Source organism: Diabrotica undecimpunctata, chromosome 9 (genome assembly GCF_040954645.1).
Source record: "Diabrotica undecimpunctata isolate CICGRU chromosome 9, icDiaUnde3, whole genome shotgun sequence".
Classification (NCBI taxonomy): domain Eukaryota; kingdom Metazoa; phylum Arthropoda; class Insecta; order Coleoptera; family Chrysomelidae; genus Diabrotica; species Diabrotica undecimpunctata.
In genome coordinates this window covers 88,092,305-88,120,055 of record NC_092811.1, presented here as the reverse complement: position 1 = coordinate 88,120,055, position 27,751 = coordinate 88,092,305, and the positions used below count along the sequence as shown (strand labels likewise).

At 31.9% G+C, this 27,751-nt stretch overlaps 1 protein-coding gene across 2 annotated transcripts in view; it reads right to left on the bottom strand.

Moving 5' to 3' along the window:
- Positions 1 to 27,751, bottom strand: part of LOC140450234 (uncharacterized) — a 584,309-nt gene that overhangs the window by 86,264 nt on the left and 470,294 nt on the right. For both annotated transcript variants that reach the window (XM_072543748.1, XM_072543749.1), the window contains exon 13: positions 26,333 to 26,519. In XM_072543748.1, coding sequence (XP_072399849.1) covers positions 26,333 to 26,519 — 187 coding nt within the window. The remainder of the gene's footprint in view (positions 1 to 26,332; positions 26,520 to 27,751) is intronic.

Below are 27,751 nucleotides of genomic sequence, written 5' to 3'. Positions count from 1 at the left end.
TATATAGTTTGAAACCACAAAAAAATCGCAAAAGAAGATCAACCATGAACTAATTGCAAGTAGCAAGAAGCCAAATATAAAATTTAAAAAAAAGTTTGCTTCCATATGTTTGCCGTGAGTATGTATTATATCATAGGTATTGCATTTAATTATTTACGTGCATATATACCTCCTTTATTAAGTTGTTTACAATAATTCCCAAATTTGCAAAATTTTACTTATATAAATAAAGATGATCTCTTTAATAAAGATGATCTCTTTTAATACCAAAAATGTGGGCCGTAAGCTCTACGCCCAATTTTCTGCAATAAAAATTCTATAGAAATTGAGGAAGTTGCAAATTATTTGCTGAAATGGGAGACGTAATATGACATTTTTGTTTCTATGTGCCGTATAATTTTATGATAGTCTTGTGTAATAGATCTAAGTGGAAAATTGAGATTTGGGTTTATTGTTTCCAAAAATATCTTATGCTTTCATTTTAATACTTCATTTAAACTCAAATAACTTTTGTTTTAAAAAAGCAATAGTGTAAGTTTATTATTAGATAAATAAGATCTCAATATGAAATGACATATATCAACAGTGATCCCTTCAACGAGGAGGGAGACCAGATGAATAGCCCAGGAAAATAAGCATTTTTTCATGACACTCGTCCGGCTAGATAAACGACAGTTGTTTTGAGTAGTATGGACCTTTGCAACAAAAACCTATATGTTTCCTGCAATCGATTTTTTTTGACTTAACAAATTAAGGTCAAAAAACGGAAAATTTTTGCTTTTTTCGTCTATCAGCAAAAAGTAAAGTATTAAAAAAAATTTAGAAAAGAAGAAACTTATAAGTCGTATAAAAACCTTCAAAATGGCGTTTTCTAGAATGTTTATATCCTTATTTGTTGCTTAGAAAGTTGCAAAATAAGTCAAAAATTTCGTCTTTTATAAATTTTAATAGCTTTTTTGAAAATAAACTTATAACATTTATATTTCATAGGGTGTTGTGTGTTGTAGTACTTAAAATATGGTCAAAATTTCAAACAATATAAGTCAGAAAATTATATAGTTTTAGTAATTGTAAGGGTAGTTTCTGGAAGAAGAAGACTTGTTCTATTATTTACATTAAAAAAATTAATTTTAAATAGTGCAAAATAATTTTGCAAAAACCTATCGATTTTTGCTTATAAATAATTAGAATAACTTTTTAACCATTGTCTCTAAGAATATTATTTTTTTATATTTAAAAAGCATGAATTTTCTCACAAATTTACATAATAGGTAACATTTATGATTTAACGCAGGTATTTTTTCTTATGTTCAATCAATTGCTAATTTTATTTACAATCATATATTGCATTTTTTCGTTATTATTCAAATTATTAAACCAGCGACCTCAATACGTTTTACATAAACAGGTACTGTCTAAAATTGTGCAGAAACTATAAACTGATTAACAAAAGTTAACAGATCCAGTGGATTTCTGTAATTAATATAAAAGATGTAACACAAAAGATGAAGACATGAGAAATATGGAAATACGTGCTTGGCGGAGGAAGGCGATGGATAGGGACGACTGGAGAAAAATTCTTGGGGAGGCTAGGACCCACACAGGGTTGTAAAGCCAAAATGATGATGATGATGTAACACAAAGATAGGTCATAAATTAAATAAAATAATTAAATGATATTCGAAAATCTCATATCAACGCATCTCAAAAATATTGATAGTACTATTTTATCGCCTTCTACTATAGAATGTACATTAAATGTCTTGCGTTGTCATTTAAGTGAGGTATATAAAATAAAATTGCTAAAAGTATGTTTTTTCTAACAAATAAACAGAAAATAAAATTGTTTTTTTGTTTATTAGTGCTATGATGATGGAATAGTTTTTCCAAAATCGTTCTGCAATGTAGCCCGTAGACTTTTTATATTAATATACCTTTTATAAAGGAATTTTTTCAATAAACATTTTTTTTAGTTAGATGTGACATGCCTGGGAAGTGAATTTATATATCGATAAGACAGTTAACAAAGGTTTTTAGAAACGTTCGGTTTTTTTGGTTAAATTAATATAGTTTGATCTAAGCGAAAAACTTATGGAGAAATGTAATTAAGGCATAATTCATATAGAGATACAAGTAAAGAGGATGATGATGAGTAAAAGAACCGCAGCGGTCAACTAAAATTCTGTTAGTAAAAAATACATTCTGAATCCATCGTTTTTCCATCGTACCTGTTTTTCTAGCAATGTGTCCAAATTACTGCAAATATCTCTGTTGTATTTGTTTAAATAATCTATCCTTTACTTTAAGTTGTTCTAATATCGATACGTTAGTGCGATGATCAATCCAGGATATTCTTAACATGGCGGCTGTATACCCACATTTCAAAAGCGTCTAGTTTATTTTTATCCGCTTTTTTAAGGTCCACGTTTCAGATGCATATGTGGTTATGGAAAAAATGAGTGCCATTACCAGCCTTGATTTTGTGTGTATTGTTATGCTAGAATTTTTCCAAATCGTTACCAGTTTCATCATAGCTGTTCTAGCAATAGTCAACCTTCTACGTATCTCTCTGTCACACCCTCCGTCATTTGTTATTAGGGACCCCAGGTATATGAAACTATTTACTACTTCAAAGCCCCCAATTTCTTTAATGTGTTGTGTTGAAGATTATTCCGAGCTCTGTCTACTATCATGATCTTTGTCTTAGTCCTATTTAGCTTTAATCCATATGATTTGCTTTTCTCTTCCAGACATCTCATTATGTCTTCCATTTCTTCTTGATTTGCCGCGATTATTAAAGTGTCATCCTCATATCCCAAGTTAATAACTTTTTTGACCTCCTACTGACATTCCACCCTTCCATCCGTCTAGTACCTTTCGCATAATGTGTTCGCTGTAGATAATAAACAGAGTTGGTGAGATTATGCATCCCTGCCTAACACCTGCCTCTGTTCTGAAATGATCGGAATTGGTGTTGTTTATTTTTAGGCATGCACTTATTATTTTCATATAGACTTCTAATTAGTTGAATTAAGTGGTGAAGTGTTCCTATTTCCGCTAGTATGGACCATAGTTGCTGCCATTTGACTTTATCGAAGGCCTTTGTGTAATCCACAAAGCACATAAGCATAGGAGTATTGAATTCACGAGTTTTTTCGATTAGCTGTCTGACATTAAGGATGTGTTCTCTTGTGCCTTTTCCTGGGACAAATCCCGTTTGTTCTTCTGATATCTGAGGCAATAGAAAAGCTTTTAGTCTTTCATGTATTATATGAAGTAGAACCTTGCTTGTATTTGATATTAGTGTTACCGTTCTATAGTTGCTGCAATCTAGCGGAGTTCCTTTTTTGAATATAGGGATGAAAGTGGATGTTGTCCAGTCGTTGGGCCACTCTCCGATTTCCCAAATCTTTTTGCAGATCATATGCATAACATTTACTCCAACATCTCCAGCCTCTTTTAAAACTTCTGCGGTGATCTGGTCTGCGTCAGGAGATTTTCCATTTTTTAACTTTTTGATTGGTTTTTCTCCCTCTGACTTTAGAATTCTGCAGTGAACTCGTGGTGATTTGCATTCTGAGGATCATCTGCATCTAGACTTTGACAATATTTTCTCGATACCTCCGCAATTCCTTTATTGGGCAATCCCATAATTTGATTAATCCAGTGGAAATTATATAATATGAGATTCACTAAAAATATGAGCCTACATTCATTTAGATCTTTTGTGATTTTTTTTATAAAACAACCTTATAAAGTCATTTTAATATTTGGCTGTTCTTAATCTGCTAAAAATTATATTTATTTAACTTCTATTTCTTTTAGCAGAATCTTTTTGTTTTTCTTCTCGTGAATCTTTATGCGTTTCAGCGTCGGATTTAGTATAATCATATTACTATAATAATATCAAATGTCTCGTATGCTAATTAATTTTGTTTTTTATTTAGTGGTATTTTTCCAAAATTAAATTTAAATATTTTATTATCAAATGTTCTAAAAATAACATTGCTCGCCAACAAATGGAACACTTTAGGTTTATTCTCCTAATTATATGTTGTATTCAGTGATATTATGAATTATGACATCATTGTTCATAATAAACATTTAAATCAAGTTTTTTTCATCTACGACAGTCAAGTACATTATACCTCTCGTTTTTATAAGAGTTATCTTAATACATTTACTTTTACTACCAGCCATAATTGATTTACTACATTAAATTACATCATTAATAGATGCCAGTGTCGGAGTATTTTAATATTATAAGTATTGCTTGATAAATAGGTGGAGCAGAAAACGAAGAGTATTTTAGTGTGCTAAAAATTTAATACTAGTAAATAGTAAACTGCAATGGAAAGGACAATAAAGCGGTATTATATTATTGGTAATTACTATTAGAAAAGGCGTACAAAAGTTACTACTTATACAGATATGATATAAAAAGTCCGGCAGATCGTATTGGATGAACGTGGAGTAAACATACATCGTGGGTTTACCAATTGACCGTGTTGAGTGGAGATCATTTTGACCGAAAAAATACTCAGCGCATTGATTGACATAGTTGCTTACATCAGATCACTAACTGAATATTTTCTTCTTGCCACAGTTTGGATCATGTTCGCCACAATCCGTATCAGTTTTTGCATTGCTTCATAACTGCCAGTAAAATCTAGGTTTATCGTTGTACTACTAAAACCAAAGAAAGTCCAAAGAATAGATACACAACGTTTCTTTCCCACCAAAAACAGCATTAATGGTTTCGTCAACATTTATGTCAGATGTGTTTTGGAATTCTCATAGACTTTCTACTTAGAAAATAATGAAATATCAAATACTAGTAAGCTCAGTGAACGTTTTATCTACGGTTGATCTCACTGCCTAAATTCAGTTTAGACTTCACTTATTATATGTTTGGTTATGCTTTCCAATTTGCTTTAAATTATTCTACTGCATTTTGATGTTGGTGTGGTCCTTTATACTTTATTCAATGCTGCTAGAATTATGCTCATAATAGATCTGTGTCTATATACAGTACTGTGCGAATTAATGGAATCATAGTCTGTTTAAATGAAAAAGAAAACAGTTTATTTAGAAAACAAATCTATTTTGACAAAACTAAATATATAAATAAGGTAAACTTCATCATTTAATAGAAAATATGTCTTCCTTTCGAATTTCGACCGCTCTCCCTGAACTATAAAGTGAGTTTTATCTGTAAATAGGACTTTCCTCCAGTTGTCTACAGTCAAATTAGAGTATTTTTTGGCCCACAGTAGCCTTTGTTGCTTCATTCGTTCAGTTAGATGCTGCTTTTTTTCTGGACGCATTGCCATTCTACCATTCTGCAAAACTGTTTTCCGAACAGTTGAGTCATGAATCACTACAACTGATGCTGCTAGATCTTGTTGGAGCTCTTGGCTTGTTTTTATATATATTTAGGGATTCTACAGTATTCACTGCCTTCCCTCGCTCAACCGTTTCCATCTCTCTCTGTTGTTCCATTCTCCATCGTTTAGTCCTCTCTTACTCATGGCGTCGTCTACTTCGTTCCTCCAGGATTTTCGGGGTCGTCCTCTTTTCCTCCTTCCTATGGGGCTCCATTCGGTTATTCTTTTTATCCATCTGCTGTCGCTAGCTCTTCTTACATGTCCATACCACTTTAGTCTTTTTTGTTCTATATATGTTAGTATGTCTGTTTCTATTGATGTTCTTTGCTTTATTTCGTCATTACTTCTCCTATCCATTCTTGTTACTCTGCAGCATCTTCGCAGGCATTCCATCTCTGTTGCTATTATCTTACTGCTGTTTTTCTTGTTTATGATTTAGGTGTCTATCCCACCATACTGAGTTAAGTTGTCGGATTGCTGTTCTTGTTTGTCCTAATCTTTGTGTAATTTCTTCCTCTGTTGTTGCCTTTTTCGTGATTATGAACCCCAGGTATTTGAATTTATCCTTTCCTTTGATTGTTACGTTGTCATCAATCTGTAGATCTTCTATGTCTTCTTCACTTGTAGATAGGTACTCTGTTTTCGCGAGGTTAATATCTAGGCCAGCCTTGGTATATTCTTCTTGTAGTTTCTTCATCATGTAGCTGAGGTCGTCTTGGTCTTGTGCAATCACTACTTGATCGTCTGCAAAACTTAACGTATATAGGTATTCGTTCCGTACCGGTACTCCCATGCCTTCGCATTTTCTTTTCCATGTAGTCAAGCTTTCTCTAAGTATATTTTGAATAGGCTTGTTTTTCTTGGGTCCAATTTGCTCATTAGAAATAAAAATCTTTCATCTGCTAGTGTTTTTCTCTTTCTTTCGCATTTTCCTAACCTTTTTACATATATATTGATACAGTTTCTTGTTTACGCTTGTGTAATTCATTTAACGTGATAATCTTTTCACGATTCCTAGGCGTAATATTCATAATGGAATTAATCCAAACAAACTCACTTATTACCGAAAACAACACAAAATAGTACAAAACAACACAAACTTAGTGGAAAATGTCCTAAAACAACCTCAAATAAAAGGCAGAGAAAAGTAAGGTTATGTTTTCAATGCTTGGTTAGTTGTAAATGTGTGGACAGTGTTGCGAACTGTAAATATTGAAAAATGTCACAAAAATTCCATTAATTCGCACAATACTGTACTTTATTATTTGATGGTAAGCTTTCTTTAATTGTAGTTAATTTTTGAATTTTCTCCTAGTCGTTTTTATGTGTATATCTGATATTTTCGTCTTTTAAGAAGTATATTTTATACAGCCACTTCTGTTAGATTTTAAGTTTTAACGTTTCTGTTTTTCTTGTTTGTTATTTCCATACGAAAAATCTATATATAGTGATCTTATTTAAAACAGGTAACTTGTATTAACCATTTGTAATTATTACTGAAGTCTAGTGACGAGATAAGTAATTTATTATTGATTATTGATTCATTGATGACTTTTGCCAAGTTATTAAGAGTTCACATTTTAAAATTTTGTCGATTGTTATATGATTTGTCTGGTAAGAAATGAGAGAAAATCAGAACTATCGTAATTAAAATGTAACAAATTAAGCAAAGTAACTGAAAAACTATTACGAGTTAGTATAATCATGGAAAAGTGATGGCTTTGTATAGAGCAAACCACAATAGAATGGGCGGTCAAAATATTTCTGTATAATAAGGTATTGTTTTTATCCCTCTAAGTAGGATATTGGCCTGGTTTAATGACAAACTGGTATTCCAGCGCTGGAATAAGAAGATTAAAATCTTATGTTATGTAAATGACACGGCATTAGTTGCCGAAAACGAGGACGACCTACAATAACTCCTACATTAATTAAGCCAAATCGTTTAACATGGTGATATCAACCACTAAATTCGAGGTGAATGGATCAACTATCCAGCAAGAAATGAATTTAAATACTTAAACATAGAACTAACGTTGAAGCAGAAGTATGAGAACAAACAAAGAGAACAACATAATTATCTAATTATCTAAATAATACAATATGGCTTAATTAAAACATTGGCATTGAGACTAAATCGAAAATATACATAGAAAGCCGCTGTAAGGCTTATAATGATATACAACGCACAAACTAGACCAGAAATAACAAAAACCAAAAGATTAAAACAAAACAAGTAAAGGTACTTTAAAGCATAGCTGGAAAGACTCTTCTAGGCAGAGAGCCAACTGAAAATACGGGTAATAACAAATACGGGTGGGGTATGAGGTATGGGGGTGAATGTGGGGTAGACGAAATGTGGGGTAGACGATATGAATGGTTGATTGCTAAACAGGAAAGAAGAGTGGAATGAACATATTAGAAGAATGGAATAAAGAAAAATAGTAAGAATCGCTCAGGATAATATTTTTTGGCCCCTAAAAAGGTGAAGCAACAATCTAAACGTTGGTTGATGCATTTAGATGATGTGTAAACAGACGATTCACAGAATAAAAAAGGAAAAAGAAGAAAAAGAATCTTCCTTCTTCTTCTCGTGCCACTCCTAGCGGAGATTGGAAATCATCATGGCCACTGCGACTTTGTTAGCAGCGCGCCTAAAAAGTTCAATCGAACTACACCCGAACCATTCACGTAGATTACGAAGCCACGATATTTTTCTTCTTCCCACACTTCTTTTGCCCTTAATTTTGCCCTGCATGATATTTCTAAATACGCCGGAAAAGAATACGCCGGTTTAACTATTTAAACAATATCAAAAATTAAACAGAGACTTCTATCATCCATATCGACAATTTTGAGATAAAAGGAAAATCGGCTTGAAGAGTGGTAGAGAAAGATCACCATCCAGATGGACTGACATTATAGATAAACTTAAGGGGTGACCGATGTTGAGTATATATTGCGGTTTTGAAGAATGTCGGTTTTACTCACGCTTCGTTGGTACTGATTGAGCAAAACAGTCATGTTTAAACGAGAATTAAACTAACATGCCTTGTTCGGAGTCTGAAGATTTGTGTTATCTCGCTATACCGCGAAATACTGAAAGAAGTGAAAACGCCTTAGAGTTTGGATTACAAGTTGGAGAGAAAAAAGACTGGATAGAACCACTTGAGTATAGAAATTATCTGAATTGTCAATTCGTTCATCTATTCGTTCATCACTTTTATCAATGAATTGTGGTGTTTGGTGACACCTATAATACAAAAACAAAACACTATAATGCTAAAAGCTATTTTTCCTCATGAACAAATGACAGTTACAATCCGAAACCGGGATAAAGGTAAGACCCAAAGAAGTTTGTAGTATTTTACTTTAATATGTGAGCAAAAGCAAACTATAAGGATCTTTTTGGGAAGGATTATTTCAAAGACATGCAGAGCTATCAAGCTTTCCCGACGAGCCATAAAACTGCGGTTTTATAGCTATACGGTCAATTAAATTTCATTACAGTACAAATACAGAAAAAACATTAACATTTTTAGTAAGTATACATCTGTTAAAATGTACATAATAACAAAATAACAAAGGAATTACGTTAGTCTTTCTCAGTCCTTTTCTCCCAGACTTTTAAAAATTATGGATAACCAAGTGTTAGGGCATTTTAAAAAAAGTTCAGTGAAAGAAAAATCAATGAAAATTGTTTTTTGTAGAAATAATTATTTTTGTTTTTTATTTGTAGATTATCTATTTAATTCCCACGCCACCTATGTTTGACATAATACAGACGCTGAATGAATGATATCACTTTTTACTCACCTAATTCTCGGTATACTGTTAATCCTAGTCGTATACAAGATACTCATGAAATACATTTCGCATATCGACATTTTTATTTATAGTTTAAACTTTTACTTTTTATACTTTGGGTTTGGGATAGTCATTAGGCCAGACGCGGAAAGCACAAGCACAAGTGGTAGTTGGGAGATTAGAGTTCTAACTGAATAATGTAAATATGTAGGTCGATCATGATCGTGAAGCCAATTTTTTAAATGAAGATCGACGGGTCAAATGGTGTAAATAATTTTAATGGAATTTAATCACATTCGCGGGTTTGTATACAAAACGCTTTTTTCGAAATCAAAACTGGAAAATTATGTTAGAACTTACAAATAGAAATTATTGTGAAAGTGGAACAAAATCAATATCAATGTTTATGAGTATGACAAATAACACTGTCTTAGGTTAAAAATGTTTACCTAAGCAAAAGTAAGCCTACCGTTTTAGTATTGTAAATTAGAAGCCGTATTGTTGTTATGTTTTTAGACTTAAATGATATTGTAGCAATTAATAAATTTTGGGACATTCTAATGCACAATCGAATACGATCTGACGTAGAGGTATGTCTGTTTCACACAGTGTTTAAGATTTATTTACACTCTGACCTGAAATATTGATAGGTACAGCAAATGTAGGAAGATTGTTGAGAAATATAATATCTCATTTTTTATAGATGACTAATTGTTTTAATTGGTGATTGTATATATTTGACAGAGGTGAAATTAACCCTCAACTGGTAACGTAGTGTCTTTCGGTACCTCAAAGAGGTGTATGTTTTACTGCAAAACGATTGCGCATACATTAGCATGCAGGATCTTCTAGATATGTATTATAGCGTCTTTCTTCTATGAGTATGTGAGTAGTACTACCGACAAGAAGTAGACAGTTTAAACAATGTTGGTAGGGTGTTTTATAGAAGAAATCGCTTTAAATGGTCGATGCAGCTGTCAATAAGCAGGAATACTCCAGTAATCGCTTTGGTGAGAAGTTTACCAGGTTTTAAAGGTCCCATAAGAACTTATGCAGATTAAAGTCCAATTAATATTTGACGATGTATTTTTACCAGTGATGTGATAGAAGAAATACTAAAAAGGACAAGGGAAGACTGGCTTTAGTAAGACACAAATACAAAAGGGGGACAAACGGTGGAGCTACAAGATATTGACAAAATAGAATTAGGAGTGTTAATTGGGCTGCTTTTTCTAACAGCAGTCTTTAAATCAAATACTGAAAATTTAGAATCAATGTATGCAACCTATGACATAGATAGACCAATTTTCAGGTGCACAATGTCAAAAAGGGTATACATATTTGTAAATTATAGTAATTAAAGATAAAAATGATGGAAGAAGTAACAATAGATATACGACAAACCATTGCAGTGAAGTTAAATTCATATAATATTATAAAATTAAGTAATACAAAAGAATACACCTATTAAAAACAATGTTGGAAAATATCTTATGATTCGAAGTTTGAACAGCAGGAGTAAACCAGAACATAGAACAATAAAAAATACAGTAAACACGAGATTTTTGGCAAGGATACAGGAAAATACATTACAAGATCACATAAGAACTGACAATATTATAGAAATGATGAATGAACAAATGTCACGTACAGACACTTACATAGAGAGATGAAACAACGTTCATATTACGATCATTTGAGAAAAAGAGCAAATAATGAAATGAAAAAAAACTTGAAATTAAATGTTGTATTTATATATGATTAAACCACAATTAATTATAACGAAAATTACATTTTATGTTGATGTTTCGACTTCCAATTCGGAAATCAACAAGTGACGTACCCTCAAATTGATATCAAATTATGACTGATATCAATCCGAGGGTACAACATTACCATTAGCATTTCAAGTCATAACATGGCTATTTGCACACGAGATCAAGGCCAAGTAAGCCAACTGTCAAATTGGCTACCTCCATACGCCAATTGATAACATTTCCAGGTTAAAATAATTTTTTAATCTATGAACAACTTTAGAAAACGACTTCCAGATTGGAAATCGAAACGTCAAATACAAATGTAAAATGTAATTCCCATTACAATCAATTGTGGTTTCTTCTTAGTGTACCTATCCGTGACGAATGTTGGCAATCATCTTGGTAATCTTTATCTTGTCTGAAGCAGCGATGGAATGCTACACAGATGATGTGTTGAATCAGCTTCTGAGGTTCTTTAACCAGGATTTTATTCTTTTTCCTGGACTTCGATTTCCAAATATTTTTTCTTACAGGATGGCTTATAAGTACTATAGCTTTCGAGATTTGATGGTGATCGTTATTCTGAGAATCTCCTAATTTCTGACTCAGTCCACTAGATCTTGAGTATACTCCGATATAGCCACATTTCAAATGTTTCCAATCTTCTGCACATATCTTCGTTCAAGGTCCACTATTGAACACAAAAGACGTGGCATCGCAGCATTTTTACTTTTGTACCAAAAAGGTTGTGGCTTTTAAAGGAAGCCCTCGACCGTTTAAAGGTGGATCTAGCTTTTCCAATGTGTGCTCTTATCTCTTGCTTATTGGTCCATTCTTTATTTATATAGTGCGGAGGTATTTCTAGTGCTTCACTTTTTCTACCGCGATTGAGTTGACCTTCAGTTATTTTTTTTTTGCTAATTATCATGAGTTTTAGAGGAGAGAAAATACAGGCTTGCTTCACACCACGCATGATCTTCACTTACTTAGTGTGCTCACCTGTAATTTTGGGATTTGCCGTTTGATTCCACTAACCATTTCTTTTTATTTCCCGATCATTGTTGTTAATTACAGCTTCACGTCTCATCACGCCTCGTACTGAGGTATATTATATGATTTTTAAAAATATTTAATTTTGAAACTATTAGTGTAAGAATTTCTTGAAATTTAGTCGTTGTGAGCAAACTTTAATAAAACATTCATTAACTGAGAAATACATAACAAAGTGAACATTTTGAATAAAAGAGCAACACGCTACAATTTGAATTTAAACAGACTGGCAAGTTTGGATCTGTAACATGAGAATCCGTCTGGCTTAAGGCAATAAATTATATTTATTAACCTCTTGACGAATGAGAGGGCGAATATCAACACGTGCGTATGTTTACAGTTGGGAATTTGCTAAATGAATATACTTTATCCCAAATTTTATTTAGTCTAATCTTTAGGGGGGTCAATAGTAGTGTAAATTTAAAATCTCGACTGAATCTAAAGTAGAGCCGTTTTTGCTCAATATCTTCGCCATTTTACTCTAGACAGTTTTTAAAGATGACTCATGAGGCTTATCTTACAATATTTTTCGCATTTATTGGCTCTTGGTTTTTTTTAAGTGTAATAAACTCAGACTTAAGCCAATCTGTTGATATTTCTCCTTGGTTGTACATACAGGTTTTTGAGTATCTTTGTAATTATGGATTCCTTGTACATTAGTTTGAGTAGTTCTGCTTGTATATTATCTGGGCCTGCTGCTTTAACATCCTTTAGCTGTGTTATTGCAGAATAAACTTCATGCCACAATATTCTTAGTCCATCATTTACCTCCTATTTTAGCTCAGAGGCGTTATCTCTTTTGCATTCAAACAGGTGTTCTAGGTATTCTTGCCACAATTTTTGTTTTACTCTGTTTGTTCAAGAAGATGTTTCCGTGAGAATTAGATTTCCTTTTTGCCTCTGTCTTAGTCTCCTGTGAGTTCTTCAATTTTCCTATCTACATTTTGATTATCGTATTTTAACTCTGTCTCACTTTCTTCGAATCTTTCCATTAATTCTTTTTCTTTCGCTACCCTGATTTTCCTTCGTATTGTTTTGTTTATCGCTTTTTGTCTGTTTGGATTATATTTGGCTTTTCTTCTTTCGTCCATCAGCTTCAGAATTGTGGTTTAATCCCACATAAATTAAACATTTAATTTAAAGATGCCATAAAAAACAGTTCCAGAACCTCTTTAAAAACTATAAAATAAATCAATAAGAGATGAAGAAAAAAATGGGCAAAATAATCATGGCTTAATGGCAGTATTGTAGCGGTAAAACTGAAATATTGATGTAGATCAGTTGTAAAACAAGAGGTTTTAATTTCAATTAACAGCTACTTCCATGCCTTACCGTTACTATAATTAATTATTAAATGACAAAGAATGACCTTTAAAATAATATTAAAATCAGCACACACAAACATATCTTAACTGGTAGATACCAGCAAAAAATAGAATAAGTGATGATAGTGGGTACTAAATGATTTAGCTATAAGAAAGTAAAAGACGAAAACACAGAGAAATATCAAAAAAAAACAAGACAAACCTAACAAAGACATATTTTAATGACACGTATGGAAAAACAAACACGAAACAATGAACAAAACATCTGGAATGAAAAAGGAAAAAGAACACAAACACGCCACACGCCTTAAAAAAATGAAAAATACAATCTTATATATAACGATATTACAAAACAGATTAAACGAAACTAGATGATATACAACAGATAAAATTGGACAAAGACGTGATATAGAAGAATTAAATCAAATATAAGAAGGGCAATATGAGAGGGCAATCAAATATAAGAAGGGACAACTTCATTTAAAAGGATGAAAAAGGAATTTAATCAAAATATAATCGATGTTAAACTTTTGATAGAGCAGCTAGTATAAGGTAAAAAAATAAAGGATACTATTAACAGTCAAAAAAATCTAAGGTTATTATGAGTAAAAAAGTTTTGATACTTAAAAAGCTCTTGTTATCTTTTAGGGAGAATAATCCAAATTGTAAAGCATTTAATTACTATTTAACTGGGAATAAGCCACAATTAAAGGTTAAAATACGTTTATTGACGTTTCAATTTCCACTTCGGAAATCGTTCTCAAAATACAAACATTAGTAAATTAAACAAATTTTGTTTTTGTTACTTAGTGAAAAATTCTTCTATTAATTTATTTTATCTGACTCATCTATATTGACAATTCAGACATACATTATACATTTTAAAGTAGACGACTTTAAAATGATATTGCCAATATTGTTGAGTTGCGTTCCTGGGACGACTTTACTTATAAGATAGTTCATTCGATTACATGAAATCAACTTTAACTTGAGAATATCCGTCAGAAAAGATCATAACATGTAATTCGTCTTTAAAAAGACAAATACATGCCATGATGACAGTAAAATTCTCCTGTTAGTGATTCCATAGTAAATTATGAGGGAAAAACCAGGAAAAAAACCTCATAATACTATCCCGACATGGTAAGTATTTGATCTTGCATTTATTTTACCTTCAATAAATACCAAATTCCGATTTTATATGTTTGTTATTTAAAAAATATAAATGATGTATTCTCTATATGTTACTGACTTACCAATACTGGTATTTTCTTTTTAATAACTTCCTCTTTCAATATGGGTAACCAGATCCTACTACATTCTGCCGAGGAATTCGCTACACAATTGGTCTCATTTAGCATAATTAGAGCCGCTTCTTTGATTTTTCTCTTTTTACCATCCGTTTCTTTTAGGACTATATTTGAATCATTCCATTGAACCCTATGTTCATTATCCCATGCATGTTTACATATTTGAGATCTATCAAATTCTCTATTTTTAATATAGGATTGATGTTCACTTATTCTAACATTTAATGGCCTTGATGTTTCACCTAAATAAAACTGATCGCATTCACAAGGTATTTTATAAATGCAATTCTTTGTCCTTTCTTGTTCATTGTTAGGTTTGGTTTTGGACAAAATAGATCTCAACGTGTTTGTTGTTTTGAATGTTGTTGAAATGTTGAATTTATTTCCTATCCTTTTAAGCTTTTCCGATAATCCTTTTATATATGGTATTGTTATTTTCCTCGTATTATCCCTTGTATATGTTGTAGGATCTCGTTCTAAGTTGTTTTGTTCTATTCGATCTATTGTTGAAAATTCCTTATTTATAAACGATAAAGGATAATCATTTTTTAATAAAACAGATGTTAACAAATGTTTCTCCTCCAAGAACGAATTTTGGTTAGAACAAGTAATTTTGGCTCTATCGTATAAGGATTTAATGATTCCCTTTTTAATATTAATATTGTGATTTGATTTGAAATTTAAATATCTGTTGGTGTGTGTTGATTTTCTATACACCTGAGTTTCGTATCCAGTATCGTTCTTAGAGATTAAAACATCCAGAAAAGGTAATGTGTTATTATATTCCTTTTCCATGGTAAATGTTATTGTCTCTTCTTTATCGTTTATATCATTTAGGAATGTGTCCAACAACTCTGATCCATGAGGCCATATTGAGAATACATCATCTACATATCTCCACCATACTGAGGGTTTTAAATTTTGTTTAGAAATAATATTTGTTTCAAAATCTTCCATAAATATATCGGCTAATAATGGAGATAAACTAGAGCCCATTGCTAGTCCAAAACTTTGTTTATAGAATTCATTATTTAGTTGAAAATATGTATTATCAGTACATACTGTTATTAACTCCATTATAGCTGATATATTTAGTCTTGTTCTAGTTGCCAATGTATCATCACTCTCTAATTTTGTCTTGACTATATTTAAAGTCTTATCTAATGGCACATTCGTAAATAAACTATTTATGTCAAAACTTACTAAAGTATTATTTGAATTAAATTCAATATTTGATAATTTATTTAAAAAATGTTGTGTATTTTTTAACCAACACACACCAACAGATATTTAAATTTCAAATCAAATCACAATATTAATATTAAAAAGGGAATCATTAAATCCTTATACGATAGAGCCAAAATTACTTGTTCTAACCAAAATTCGTTCTTGGAGGAGAAACATTTGTTAACATCTGTTTTATTAAAAAATGATTATCCTTTATCGTTTATAAATAAGGAATTTTCAACAATAGATCGAATAGAACAAAACAACTTAGAACGAGATCCTACAACATATACAAGGGATAATACGAGGAAAATAACAATACCATATATAAAAGGATTATCGGAAAAGCTTAAAAGGATAGGAAATAAATTCAACATTTCAACAACATTCAAAACAACAAACACGTTGAGATCTATTTTGTCCAAAACCAAACCTAACAATGAACAAGAAAGGACAAAGAATTGCATTTATAAAATACCTTGTGAATGCGATCAGTTTTATTTAGGTGAAACATCAAGGCCATTAAATGTTAGAATAAGTGAACATCAATCCTATATTAAAAATAGAGAATTTGATAGATCTCAAATATGTAAACATGCATGGGATAATGAACATAGGGTTCAATGGAATGATTCAAATATAGTCCTAAAAGAAACGGATGGTAAAAAGAGAAAAATCAAAGAAGCGGCTCTAATTATGCTAAATGAGACCAATTGTGTAGCGAATTCCTCGGCAGAATGTAGTAGGATCTGGTTACCCATATTGAAAGAGGAAGTTATTAAAAAGAAAATACCAGTATTGGTAAGTCAGTAACATATAGAGAATACATCATTTATATTTTTTAAATAACAAACATATAAAATCGGAATTTGGTATTTATTGAAGGTAAAATAAATGCAAGATCAAATACTTACCATGTCGGGATAGTATTATGAGGTTTTTTTCCTGGTTTTTCCCTCATAATTTACTATGGAATCACTAACAGGAGAATTTTACTGTCATCATGGCATGTATTTGTCTTTTTAAAGACGAATTACATGTTATGATCTTTTCTGACGGATATTCTCAAGTTAAAGTTGATTTCATGTAATCGAATGAACTATCTTATAAGTAAAGTCGTCCCAGGAACGCAACTCAACAATATTGGCAATATCATTTTAAAGTCGTCTACTTTAAAATGTATAATGTATGTCTGAATAAAATAAATTAATAGAAGAATTTTTCACTAAGTAACAAAAACAAAATTTGTTTAATTTACTAATGTTTGTATTTTGAGAACGATTTCCGAAGTGGAAATTGAAACGTCAATAAACGTATTTTAACCTTTAATTGTGGCTTATTCCCAGTTAAATAGTAATTAATTTAAAATGCCACAAGAAAATAGCTTCAGAACAATGTAAAGCATTTACAAAATACAAATTGTTTAAACACTTACTTTTAATGCAACACCACCAACAAATACTCATTTTTTAACATTAAACTGTGCTAAACATAAATTTTGGTATATTGTGTTCTTGTCACAACCAAATAATCTGGTGTCCGTATTATGTTACACATTGTTGAGCGGAACATTAAATTGATTGTTTTAAGAATTATATTATGATGAATTTAATAAAACGAAGTCTCAACTATTTCAAATAGTTGCTGTTGGTTTAAGCATAACTAAAAAGCACTAAAAAAGAACTAGGTTTTAAAAATTGGAAATATTTTACTTTTACGTTTAAGCCTCTGGATAGGAAGCCGTTTTCAAAATATTTATATTTTTAACATAAAGTAAAATATTTTATTTTGTTACGATGAAAATAAAATAAATTAGTCCTGCGCATAACCCACTTTTATGTCTTACTTTAGAACTTCTTGAGTGAAAAATTTTAAAATGTTTATTGTTGGTATTTTTGGGATGCATTCCTAGAATTAGGAGAGAAGTACCTGCATAGAAGAACACAGCGAGTTTTTGAAAATAACATATTGGAAGAAGTTGAGATGTTAAAATCCAAAATAAAACCAGAAAACTCTATAAATCTGAAGGAAGGAATTTAAACCAAGGCTTAGAAGATGAAAAAATAACGAGGGGCATATTCTCAATACAAAAGAAAACCTATTAGATAGGTGGGTGGAATACTATAAAGAGCTACTTTCAACCAAAGTAGAAGATCAAAATCCATAATCTCCAGGAACATATAACAAATAACAAATCTCCAGGAAGTGGCGGTATACCTGTAGAACTTATTAAATGTGGAGGCGATAGTCTTACTAATCAGATAAAAAAGATAATAAGTAAGAGCTTGGAATAAGGAACAAAGAGTGGTGTACTGAAATTGTTTGTCCGTTACACAATAGGGGCGATCAATTAAAATGCAGAAACTATAGGGCATAATTCTTTTTAACACAGTATACAAAATATTTTTAAGCATTCTAGATGGTTGCATAAATGCATATTCAGAGAAGCTTCTTGGCAAATATCAAAATGATTTTAGATCTGGTCTATTAATAACGGACCAGATTTTTGTACTAAATAGATACCGAAAAAAAAACCAATGAATTTAATATTAATACCCACCACCTCCTCAAATATTTTAAGTCAGCCTTTAATAATGTACAATGTACACAGAAGTAAACTGTGAAGCCATGGACGAATTTTACATTCCTGATAAACATTTAAGACCTGTTAAAGCTACAATGCGTAAAGTTATTTGCAAAATGGAAATACAGGGTGAACTATCACAATCAGGCAAGCTAGAAAAAATGTAAATCACTTTCTTAAATGCCTCAAAAAATATGGGTCTACAAATTAATGAGGAAAAACCAAAACGATGTTATCAACATCAAACATCAGATCCAGAAACATTAGTCAACAATTTATGGTTCATCACTCTAGCTTAAAAGTGGTGGAAAAATTCCTTTACCTATGCCCCCTTATGACCAAAGACAACTCAGTATTGGAAAAAATTAAACGAAGCATAATTCTAGCAGACAGATGCTACTTTGGGCTGCATAAACACATTAGACTTTATTTGAGCATCCCATCATATCAAGTATTCACAGCAAAATGCTCTTGTTAGTACATTTTATTATGAATTATACAAATCATTAGTTTCATTTTAATATAGATATCAAATTGTCATTCAATTCATATTCCCAATTTTTGTTTTAACTCTAGCTAATGATTAATCATAGGATTAGCTGCATTTTTCTCTAATAAATAAAAAAACTCTAATTGGTGTTGCGGCGATCCAAGAAACCATCTAAAATGGAAGTACTGTAGTTAAGTAAGAAACTATAACTTTTTTAATAATCAGTATGAAAAAGACGATCATTTGGATTGGGTTTTCTTCTTAAAACGGAAATATCTTTTTTTACGGTTTCTATCCGTCGCAGATGTTGGCAATTAACATGGATATCCTTATTTTAAGAAATTCTTCTTCTCGTTGGTTCTCTTTTTTCATAATTTTTTAAGTTTCATCTTCTATCTAAGGTTGGAAATCATCATGGCTATACAGACCCTGTTGACTGTCGCTCTAAATAGTTCTGCACTACTGCATTTAAACCATTCCCTCAAGTTCTTAAGCCACGATATTCTTCGTCTTCTCACATTTGGCTTTCCTCGAATTTTGCCTTGCATAATAAGCTGCAATAATGAGTATCTTTGCCCTTTTATAGCATGGCCTAAGTACTCAAGTTTTCTTCTTTTGATAGTCAATATTATTTCAGCCTAATTTCCTATTCTGCTAGTAACTTCTGCGTTTGAGATTCTCTGAGTCCATGTTATTCGTAGGATTCTTCTGTAACACCAAAATTCAAAGGCAACCAACTTATTCAGGTACACTTGTTTTAATGTCCATGTTTCCAAGCCATAAAGAAGAGTGAATACGTAAAACCGAAGCATTTTTAGGTGCAGTCCTAACCTTATTTGCCGACAAAAAAAAGTTTAACGAATGATCCACGTACTATTTCAATACGTGTCTTAATTTCTTTGGTTTAGTCTACATTTAATTATATCCATGTTCCAAGTATTTGTAGGTATCCACACTCTCAATTACATTATCCTTAAGAATCAATTGTTTGCATCTGCTGATTTAGTCATAATCGTGCATTTACTCCGTATTCATGAAAGCATTCATTAAGTCGTTGCATTACGTTCTGTAAATTATTGTTGTTATTTGTCATTATTACTGTATCATTATATGCATACCAAATATATAGTACCAGTACCAAATATATAGTATAATGCAACTGTATGTTGCATTATACTATATATTTGGTTTTTTCTTCATTCTATTTTTATTAATATTACCTGTGTTGTAGGGAATGCGCCTATAATGCGCTAATGGCGCACATAATGTGCCATAGGGAATTTGAGCAGCTCCAGGTAATATTAGAAGGCAAGATTAAAGGTAAAAGGGGCATAGGACGAAAGAAAAAATCTTGGCTACAAGTCATTTGTGTGCGATTGTACGCACACAAGAGGAAATGAATTAATTCATCAAGCCCAGAACAGAGAGAAATTTGCCATATTGATCGCCAACCTCAACAGAGAAGGCACTTAGGAGGAGGAGGACCTGTGTTGTGGAGGTGTTAGGTCACTAGTCAGCATTCTACTTCTTAAATCTGATTGGACCTACGGATTAACAAACAGTCATCGACTAGTGCTTACGCTTCAACACCACTAGTTTTAGCCAACACCCGCTTTCATTAAGCGCTCGATCGAGCTTTGTACATTTTAGAAAATATCTCAGAGCGTTTTCGCCCGTGCCAGTTATCGAAATCGGGACTTCCAACGAGATACTCAAACACATTGAACTATACAAACCTATACAGATAGGGCTAACAAAAACCAAAACTACGTAGATGAAAGTGAAGGTATAACTGTTGCTCTGTTTATACCAGTCGAATATTGGGAATATTTCGAAGCTTACGTTTGCCTATCGCCCCGTATTCCATTGTTCCGTTCTCATTTTATTTTTACGCACGTTTTGTTTATTTTATATCCAAATTGCATTCATTTTGTTCTAATAATCAGAGTTTTTATTGTTTTGGTTTTAGTGGCTTATTTTTAGTTATCCAAAATAAGTCTTTTCAGTACGAGTAAACTGAACTTTAAAATATTTTCATAAATAATCAGTCATTCATTAAATAATACGCTACCATAACTAAACAAAATTCCTTTCGTATGAATGATCCCAATGAGGATTTATTTATTTATTGTCAAGGATGATGATTAAAATATTTTTCTTATGTATTTACAGTGTAGTGATCTCAAGGTCGCCGCTGTCGCCTACATTTTTCAGCGTAGTATAAATTATTACTCAATGCATTTAAATTGTGTAAACAGCATTACATGAATTTCAATTCAAAGGAATCTTCGCATTTGTGTAAACATTGTTCTAGTTGGGATGATTATTACGACTAACTTTGTTTTCAATAATTTAAAATATATGTTTTAAGGAGATTCTTGTTTGTGTTATGATATTGTGAACCTTCATGCATCGGTGTAAAATAAATGGGATGCAATTAATGCTAGGTACCTTGTTTGGGATCTATGATCCAAGAGAACTAGAAAATGGTAAATTGTAAGGTTCATAAATGAATAAATTATTTGAGAAACCCCATAAGTAATAATCTTAGCAAACTCGTTTTTTCACTAAAATCGAGTTTTAAACTCTAAATACACATTTTTGTAAAGAAACGCTTTCAGTCAGTGCATTCGTGACCTATCTACAGCGGTAGCATTTTAGAATGTATTAGAGAAAAACAAGAAACACCATGTTCATGACTAAAGGCGTTTCTCCTATGCAACGCGCATGTCGTTATAATTTGGCGCAATAATGCCAATAACTTTTAGTCAAGTTCAATCTTGCGTTGTGAATCTAAGTACATAAATAAATGTGTAGTGAATACGAATACAATAGTAATAATATTGTGGATTACTTATTTGTATTATATCTTGACAAAAATATTTTAAAATAAGTGAAAGCGACAGTGATCATAACGATATTAATTTACCTAATGAGAAAAAGAAAGGAATAAAAAAACCTGCGAATATAGAAATGAATAATTAAACGAAATAGAGTCAAATTAAACGAATACATCAATTGGAAGGGGAATAATGTTTCTGCAGTTTCTTCTCCATCCTCCTTGCAAGATTACAAGACTTGCAAGATTGCAAGTAAGTTGATAATTTGTTCTTTTATAATAAAAAGTTTTAATTGAAAACTTTTGTAATATGTACTTAATTTTTAGGTGTAAGAAAAAGTGCTTTTCATTGATGAGTAGCGACGAAAAATACAGATTTTCTAACGATTTAGGGACCTGACTACAAAAAATGAGCAAGATTGTTACTTACAAAGCCTAATTTCCGCAGCTGAAATTAAGCAACGACGTAGAAGAAAAGAACTTGATAAGTCTTCAAAACCTAATAGAAGTAGTAGCTATGCTTAGGTACTCCATATCAACGCCCAATAGAAAAATTACCGTTTGTAAATTAGCCTTCTGTTCTCTTCACGGAGTAACAAATAACCGGTGAGGAAGCTTGTACTTATGTGCAAAATGTTTGCAGAAAAAATTCTGGAATATGCCACAGATAAGTATTCATACTACAGAAAAGTTTTTAAAGAAGATTTTGAATCATCATTTGGAAGACCTTAGCAGGTAGACACATATTGTGTGTGTGAGGAGCTTGCAATGAAAATAAATAGTACGCATTTGAACGATAATGCAAAGAGAGTTGCAGCTGCCGAGAAAATGATTCATCTACGTGAAACTAAAAAATTTTCAACTCAAATGAAAATTGTTAAAGAAATGACAGAGTCCAACGAGGATTATAGATTTTATGCAGAACCTCCAATTGCCACAAATTCCGGTGCAAGAGGTTTTCTATCTTCGCCAGAATAAAGTAGGAACAGCAACGTTTTTCCTGTTTCCTAAGGGTAATGGTACGAAGGGGCCAAATAAAGTTTGCTAATTTCGGATGAGGTATTTTATAGAGAACATGCCATGTTAGTGAAATATCTTCATGTTTTCTCTGACGGTTGTGGAGCGCAAAATAAAAACCTCACTGTGTTAAGGTTTTTTTCCGTTTTGATTTTGCTCGAAAAATTTAAGACCATTGACCAGTATTTTACTATTGGGGTCATTCCTTCCTACCCTGTGATAGGGATTTTGCGGTGATTAAAAGAAAAATTAGATAACTAGACCGTATATACACCATGGAAGAATATGGATAACTGATAAAAGCTTAATGTAAAAATAACTGCTTTAATGTGGTATTGGTCAATGCGGAAGACCTAATTGATTAAAAAGCTGGTTGGCAGAGCACTACAAAAAAACTATGTTCTCCGTGAAATTCCAAGACCAAACTTGGTTGTAGCACATCCTTTTATTAACGGATTAGCCAATCACAAGATTAACTTCAGGCTTAACAAGAATAAAAAATAAACTAATATTGCATGAAGCATTGGAATATATCAATGGAAAGATTTCGATTAATTATAAGAAGATTGTTGATATACAAAAACTACAAAGTGATATACCGAATAATATACCCGAAGAAGATGAATGATCACACTGTTCGTTTTTTTTTGAGTAATAATAATATTTTTGTAGTTTTTAATATAAATTACAGTACTATGTGTATTTTGTTTTATTTTAATTCCTTATAAAGTTTAGTTTCAGGTGAGCTTATATAGAGCTTATTCTCAACATTCAAGACAAGAAACAGCACGATACACAAATACAGTATTTGTGTATCGTGAAGAAACAGTGGATACATGGTATAAGGTTTTAGTTACTTTCAGTTACTTTCTTAAAAACAAAGATATACTATTAATGTTGGGCATAAATCACCATGAGAATTCAATAAATATTTTTTAACATTCAAAACTAGTATCAATAAAGACATTCAAGAAGATATTACGTAGTTTTAAAGTGACTTGTAAGGACCGTAATTCAGCATATAGTGGACAGACACACCAGTATGTTCTTAACATAATTATTGCACAAAAAAGCAGGAAACAATAAACGAAATACTATTAGCTCTATCCAAGGATTCTTTTGACAATAACCATTCTTTCGATTTACTCAAAAGATGTGTATTGGAGAAGATTTATATTAAAAATAACATGTTTAATAACAAGACATCAAAGATGCCTACAATACATATTATAATTTGGAAGTGCGCCTGCTTTTGTTACTAGCTTAGTTTCAATATCAACAGTGTTAGATATAGTTTTAAATTATAAAGTAATAATAATAGTAAGAGTGCCTGTCGACAAAAAAGTTAATGATAGATATTCTCTTCAAACTTTGAGTACCGCTTCATTGGATCGAGTTGACACGGTTTCCCTTTGCGATATTTTTTGGTTCTGAGGCCTTGTTCCTCTAACTTTCCCGAAACATTTCACCCGTCAGACAGGAAAGTCGGAAAACAAGTTCCATCAGACACATACATTATGTAATAGAATTAATCTGAAAGTTATTCGTAATAGGCAAGAGGACTGACAGTGTTCGTAGATTTGATTATTCCTAAATATACTGATGGATGATATTTTGAACATTTACTTTAGTTGAAAAGTTTTGTTTATTGTAAAATTATTATCTGAGGTAACTGAATCAGTTTTTTACCTAAAGAAATATTAAGTATCGACTTAAAATTATTTTGCGTAAATACGTCTCCTTTTTCAATCTAAAAAGTGTAAGTTTACAAATATTTATTGTAAAATCATTAACCTCATTATTGAATTTTAAAAAAGTTTTGTTTTTTGGGCAAATTGGATGACGTATTACAAATAAATAATGCAACACGTAGAGAGGGGGTCAGAATTTAACTGATAGAAATCGACACGCACAGACTTAACACGTTCGGTTAACATCGTATGCATCAATTTCCATAGCAACCCACTAATATATCAGTCACTTAAGTTCACAACTACATTACAAATGGCTACTACATCCGTCAAAGCAGCTCAAGCAGTAGCATTATTGAGAGAAGTTCTGAGCCAGAGGGCCGTGTACACAGCAAATTTAAGCCAATTTGCTGTGTCCCCAGTGTACTGTCGGTGCCAAGATAGTGGTGATTATGTATGCCGACAAGAGGAGGCCGTAAACGAATAACAACCGAGAGAGATGATTGATTTCTTGTATCGAAATCCCTGAGAAATAGACATTTGACTGATGCTAATTTCAAAGAAGAGCTTAGAGAGGTCCGAGTTGTGGTTATCAGCATCTGGACAGTCAGGAGGAGACAGAATGCAGCCAAACTGACACCAAAAAGGGCAGCTACTGGTCCCAAAATAACTGCAGTCCAGAGGCAAAGGCCATTAGAATACGCTCGCGAAGATCTAGATTGGTACGACTATCAATGAAGTCAGGTATTATTCTCCGACGAAAATAGGATCTGCCTAGATGGCAATGACAAGAAGTCATGGAGTCTATAGAAGGCCAAGAGAGCGTTTTGCTCAATGTTGTACACGAGAAATTGTGTCATATGAAGGCGGTTCTTGTATGTTTTGGGCAGGAATTTCCATGTATGGGAAAAGCCAGTTGATTTTCGTGCCTGGTGGAGGACGTGGAGGAGGTTTAACAGCGGATCGTTATATCAGAGACATTTTGAAGGAAAATTTGGTTCCATACGCGGAATTTATTGGCGACGCCTTTATGTTAATACAGAATAATGCACGATGCCATACCGCACGAGTCACCACCACCTATCTGACTAAGATCAATATACCTACAATAAATTGGCCTGCGTTGAGCTCGGACATAAATCCAATAGAGCATCTTTGGGATGAGATTAAATGAAGGGCCTGTGACAGAAATCATGCACCAAGAAGCCTAATGAAATTGAGAGCTGAGCTTAATGATGAATTGGAAGGAATGCTTCAAGAATTTATTAAAAACGTCGTCATCCGATCCATGCGAAATCGATTGGAAAGTGAAAGTAGGAGTAAGGGTGGTGATATCAAATATTGAAAAATAATGAAATTCATATTGATGATTTCTCTGTTCATAACGTTTTTCTTGCGTTAGTTCCAATGATGAATATTTATGAAACTCTGTTCGTATTGCATATTGTTTTTATAATGCGTCTTTGAAATAATGCAATAGCAGTTTTTGTAAGTTCAATAATAAAGTTATTGTTTGCACATTACATATTTTTTTATTTTTATACTTCTTTCATTGAAACAGAAGATGTAATCTCAAATATCGCTTTTGCTCGACTGTTTTGCATTCAAGTGCATATTATATCTGATATATAATATCTGAACCTAATTTAAACTTCGTAGAAAATATCGTAAAAAATATCTTAAGATGTCCCTAAAACTGTTTTATGTTATGTTTTTTTTTAGTAGGTGCTACCTATAGTTTCTACTATGCTATCAATGTTACTTTTTATCTTAAATAATTCTCTCATAAGTTTTCTACGCAAAAAACACAAAACACAAGCAAATAATTAACAAAGTTTCGTTGCTTACCGCCCTCCTCTTCAGAATCTGACATGAACGTTTCGTGCATGAGTTCAGGGGCTTGCACCTTGTATTTTTCTTCAATATTCGTAGTAGTTGTTGTGGTGATGTTGGTAACGGTCGTTACAACCTTTAGGGTCTCAATCACAGTAATGTAGCCTAGTTTCTGGGCGATGTTCAAGGGCGTTTGGCCATTCTGAAAAAAAAAAAGTACAAAATATAAATTATATAAACATATCAAATATTTTAGTGAGTCGCAAATTATTTAGGACAAATAGAATTGAATGAGCTCTTATTGGTATTAAAGCTATCTTTTTTTTGTATTTCGGGGGACGATAGTATCTTCCAAACTCTGCTATAATATAGGATTGATATTTTATTCAACAGAGTATAAGTTCACAACAGATCTTTCAGGTAGAATTGTGGAATGTCTACAACCCCTTTGAAATCTTCAATTTAGAACATGCTATTAGATCACCAGATAAAACTAAAATAGAAAAACTCAAACACCAGTTTAACACTAAATTTAACCCTGGAACAACAGTTATTCTATATAACTTACACCGCGTAGTTGGACCTCGGAAACCCCAAGTGTTTTTCCTATTAAATAAATGTTAAAAAAGTTCTAAAACTGTTGTCTAAGTTATGTTTATATGAAATTACGCCACAATTGATTGTAATAAAAATTGCATTTGTAAATAAAATTTGTCGTTTCGATTTCTACTTCGAAAATCTTTTTTAAAAAAGATTATTTAAGAATTGTGTGAAAAGAATATAACCAACAAGTTTTTGAGCGGATATATATATATATATATATATATATATATATATATATTTTTTCAAAATTGACGGTTGATTTATTTAGTCTCCGGTATTGTAGGCAAGTAATGATTTTGATTGAAACAATCCTAGGGACGGTGTTTGTGCCCTCGGGACATCAAATTCTGATTGTTTTGTGTGTTTTTGCATTTCTGCGTAATGTATGCGTCTGCGTGTTGTGTGTTCGTGTATTAATGTTTTTGTATTGTGTGTTGCATATATATTGGGTATAAGAGGAGAACCTGAGCAAAAAGTAATAAATCCAGTCTTAGACATTTTTTAAGTAAATACTACAAAGTACTTGGTTTAGTTTAATCTACATTGTGAACTATTCATTTCAGACAATGTGTTTTAAATCCAATATATACTGTTATATGAATAATTCAAAACTAAATGCATTTCAAAAATGCATTAAATCCCATTTTGAGACCAAGCAAACGGACACAAATCCATCATATTTAACCAAAATGTAATAAATGATTGAAAAAATATTTCTGTGAAAGTTTTGTTCAGTTTGCGCAAATTGCCAAAAGATGGTAATCACAGTTCTGTTCATTTTGTTATGAGTATGAATGTATTTTGCTTACTTAGGTACTTTAGACAGAGTTG